The sequence below is a fragment of the Sinohyriopsis cumingii genome, chromosome 17, assembly GCF_028554795.1.
Source record: "Sinohyriopsis cumingii isolate HCF-2022 chromosome 17, ASM2855479v2, whole genome shotgun sequence".
Classification (NCBI taxonomy): Eukaryota; Metazoa; Mollusca; class Bivalvia; order Unionida; family Unionidae; genus Sinohyriopsis; species Sinohyriopsis cumingii.
In genome coordinates, this window is record NC_142977.1 from 63,827,159 (window position 1) to 63,832,014 (window position 4,856).

Below are 4,856 nucleotides of genomic sequence, written 5' to 3' on the forward strand. Positions count from 1 at the left end.
TCTTTCTCTCCATTTCTCGCTCTCTCTTTCTACCTCCCTTTTTCTCTCAATCTCCCTCCTTCTATCTCTCTTTTTTCTCCCTATCTCTCCATTTTTATTTCGTTCTCTCCTTTTAACTCTCGCTCTCTTACTCTTTTCCTTTTCCTCTTTCTCTCTCTCTCATTTTATCTTTTTATCTGTCTATCTTACTTTTTCTCTATTATCTATCTTTCTCTCTCTTTTGCTCTCTCACTATTTCTCTATCTCTTTCTCTTTCTTTCTCTCTCTTTCTCTCTCTTTTTCTCTCTTTCTCTCTTTCTCTCTCTCTCACTGTCACTTTTCTCACTCTCCCTTTCTCTCTTTCTCTCTATTTCGCTCCTTCTCCTTCTCTGTCTCTCTCACTATCTTTCTCTCTCTCTCTTCCTCTCTCTCTCTTCCTCTATCTCTCATTTGCTCCCTCTAACCCTCTATCTCTATCCATTCTCTCGTTCTCGCTCTCTCTTTCTCTCTCTATTTTTTGTTCCTTTATATCTTTCTCTCCCTCAATCCCTCTTTCCCGCTCTCTCTTTCACTCTCTGACTGTCTCTCTTATCTCTATCTCTCTATCCCACTTTCTCTCACTCTCGCTCTATCCTACTCTCTCCCACTCTCTCTGGCTCTCCCTCTCTTTTGCTCTCTCCCACTCTCTCTTCCACTCTCTATCTCCCACTTTCTCTCCCATTCTCTACTACAATCTCTCCCAGTCTCACTATCTCTCTCCCACTCGATCTCTCACTTTCTCTACAACTCTTTCTCTCATACTCTCCTTTTATCTTTTCTCTCATCTCTCCTTCTCTCTTTCTCTCTCTCTGTCTTTTTTCCTCTCACTTTGTCTCTCTCTTTCTCTCTCTTTCTCTCTCTCATTCTTTCTCTGTTTTTCTTTCTCTCTCTTTCACTCTCTCTCCCTCCCACTCACTCCGTCTCCCTGTCTTCCCTTTTTCTCTTTCTCACTCTCTTTGTTTCTCTTTCTCTTTCCCTCTCTAATTCTCTGTCTGTCTGTCTGTCTGTCTCTTTCTATCTTTCTCTATATCATTCTCGCTCTCTTTTCCCTCTCCTTGTTCTCTTTCCCTCGTTCTCTCTCTCTCATTCTCTCTCTCTTTATTTTTCTCTCTTTCTCCCCTTCTCTCTTTCTCTCTCTTCTTTTCTCTCTTCCCATCTTTCTGTCTCTCATTCTTTCTCTGTTTTTCTTTCTCTCTTTCTCTTTCTCTCCCTCACACTCACTCCTTCTCTCTCTTTCCTTTTGCTGTTTCTCACTCTCTTTCGTTCTCTTTCTCTCTTTCTCTTCCTCTCTCTTTCTTTCTCTCTCTCCCATTCTCTTTCTATCTCTCTTTCTATCTTTCTCTCTTTCTCTCTCTTTCTCTCTCCCTCTTTTTCACTCTCTTCTCTCGCTCTTTTTTTATGTGTATTCATCTCTCAATTCACAGAGAGAGAGAAAAAAGAGACATAGAGAAATAGAGAAAGAGACAGAGTGAGAGAGAGAGAGAGAGTGAAACAGAGAGACATAGATAGAGAGAAAGAGAGAAGGAGAAAGAGGGAAAGATAAAGAGCGAGAGAGTAGAGAGAGATGGAAAGAAAGAGGAGAGAAATAGTACAAGAGAGAGAGAGTGAGAGAAAGAGGGCGAAAGAGAGAAAGAGAGAGAGAAAGAGAGTGATAGTGAAAGAAACAGAGAATGAGAGAGAGAAAGGAAGAGAGATGAAGAGAAATATAAAGAGAGCGAGAGAGAGAGAGAAAAAGAGAGAGAAAGAGAACGAGAGAGACAAAGAGAGAGATAAGAAGAGAGAGAGATACAGAGATAGAATGAGAGAAATACACACAGAGAGAAACAGATACATAGAGAGTGAGTAAGAGAAAAAGAGAAGAGAGGGAGAAGGAGTGAGTGGGAGAGAGAGAGAGACAGAGAGAAAGAAAGAAAAACAGAGAGAGAGAATGAGAGAGATAGATGGGATGAGAGAAAGAGAGAGACAAAGTGAGAGCAAAGGAGAGAGGGAGAGAAGGAGAGAGGGAGTCGGAGAGAGGGAGAGATTGGGATAGAGAGAGAGTGAGAGAGTGGGAGAGAGAAAGAGGGGAGAAAGAATGAACGTGGGCGGGAGAGACTGGATAGAAAAAGTATGAGAGAAAGAGTTGAAGAGAAAGAGAGAGATCGAGTGGGATAGAGAGAGAGAGTGGTAGAGAGTGTAGGAGAGAATGGGAGAGAACGTGGGAAAGAAAGAGTGGAAGAGAGATTGGAAGAGAGAGTGGGAGAGAGGGAAAGAGAGAGAAACAGAGAGAGAAAGAGAGAGATGGAGAGAGATATAGAGATTTAGATGGAGAAAATGAGATATAGAGAGGAAGAGAGCGAGAGATAAAGAGACAGAGAAAGAGAGAAAGAGAGAAGGAGAAGGAGCGGAAGAGAGAGAAAGGGAACGAAAGAAAGAGAGAGAGATAAAAAGAGAGAAAGAAAGAGAGAATGAAAGAGAGAATGAGAGAGTGAAAGTGAGAGAGATCAATAGACATACAAAGAGAGCAAGAGTAAGAGACAGAAAGAGATGGAGAGACAGAGAGAGAAAGAGAGAGAGAAAGAAATAGAGGGAGAGAAAGAGAGAGAGAGAAAGAGAGGGAGAGAAAGAGAGACAAAGATAGAAAGAGAGAAACAGAGAATGAGAGAGGGAAAGAGAAAGGAAGAGAGAGAAAGAGAAAGAAAGATAGTGAGAAAGAGAAAAAGAGAAGAGAGGGAGAAACAGTGAGTGGGAGTGGGAGAGGGAGAGAAAGAGAGAAAGAAAAACAGAGAGAGAATGAGAGAGAGATAGATGGGAAGAGAGAAAAAGAGAGACAAAGTGAGAGCAAAGGAGAGGGAGAGAAAGAGAGAGAGGGAGTCCGAGAGAGGAAGAGATTGGGATAGAGAGAGTGAGAGAGTGGGAGAGAGAGACAGAGGGCGAGAAAGAATGAATGTGGGAAGGAGAGACTGGAGAGAAAGAGTCATAGAGAAAGAGAGAGATCGAGTGGGAGAGAGCTAGAGAGAGTGGGAGAGAGTGTAGGAGCGAATGGGAGAAAAAGTAGAGAGAGAGATTGGAGGAGAGAGTGGGAGAGAGCGAACGAGAGGGAGAGCCAGAGAGAGTGGGTGAGAGTACGATAGAGGGAGAGTGAGAGAGAGAGAGTGGAAGAGAGAGAGGGAGATAGAGAGACATAGATAGATAGACAGAGAGCGAAAGAGAGAGAGGGAGAGAAAGAGATAAACTACATACATACATACATACATGCATACATACACACACACACATACATCCATACATACATACATACATGCATGCATACATGCATACATACCTACATACCTAAATACATACATACATACATACATACATACATACATACATACATACATACATACATTCATACATACGTATACATACATACATAGATACATACATACATACATACATACATACATACATACATACATGCATACACACACATACATACATACATACATACATACATTCATACATACAAATATACATACATACATGCATACATACATTCATACATACAGACATGCATGCATGCATGCATGCACGCACGCACACACACACACACATACAAACATACATACATACATGCATACATACATGCATGCACACACATACGTACGTACATACATACATACATACATACATACATACATACATACATACATACATACATTGAGACATACATACATACATACATACATCGTACCTGAGTAAGATCTAGCGGTGACGGTTTTCTGTCACGTTAACTCGTTTCAAATGAGTAATCTTACACTGTGTTAAATATCATTATGCAAGTAATGTTGGTCAATTATATAACAATAATCAATGTTTTCTTATAGCCATTCTCAAGCTTGAAAAGAAAATAAGAAAATAGAACCCAGTGAAAGGAACATTTGTGCTTTCATAAATCTTATCTAGACACGAGATGAAAAGTTTATAGTAACCTAATGTCGCGAATTGGCAATCAGAGGTTTGTTCAAGGATGAACAGAAAATCTCAGTTAAAGGCAGCCAATGTATATCATTATTATTAATACAATCAATAAGATACTAATATAAACATAAAACTTATTAAGCAATATTTGTTGTTGGTAAATATGTCATCTTTATTTTTAAAGAAAGTCAGTCAGTCAGTCATACATCCATCCATCCATCCATCCATCCATCCATACATACATGCATACACACACATACGTACGTACATACATACATACATGCATGCATGCATGCATATATACATACATACATACATACATACACACACATACATTCATACATACATACATACATACATGCATGCATACATACATTCATACATACAGACATGCATGCGTGCATGCACGCACGCACACACACACACACACATACATACATACATGCATACACACACATACGTACGTACATGCATACATACATGCATACATACATACATACATACATACATACATACATACATACATACATGCATGCATGCATACATACATACGTACATATTCACACATACGTACACATATATACATACGTATACATAATGCATACGTAAATATACATACGTATACATACATACGTATACATACATACATACATTCATACATGCATACATACATACATACATACATACATACATACATCCATCCATACATACATACATACATGCATGCATGCATGCATACATACATACTTACATATTCATACATACGTGCACATATATACATACGTATACATAATACATACGTAAACATACATACGTATACATACATACGTATACATACATACATACATTCATACATACATACATACATACATACATACATACAAACACACTTACAT

General features: G+C 39.1%; 1 protein-coding gene across 1 annotated transcript; it reads right to left on the reverse strand.

Moving 5' to 3' along the window:
- Positions 1-321: 321 nt before the first annotated feature.
- Positions 322-915, reverse strand: LOC149779107 (uncharacterized; the record flags this gene model as incomplete). The annotated part of the gene is made up of 2 exons (XM_089938397.1): positions 322-438; positions 781-915. Coding segments are annotated over 2 exons (252 nt in total), but the record flags the coding sequence as incomplete, so codon positions are not given.
- Between the last annotated feature and the right edge of the window lie 3,941 nt (positions 916-4,856).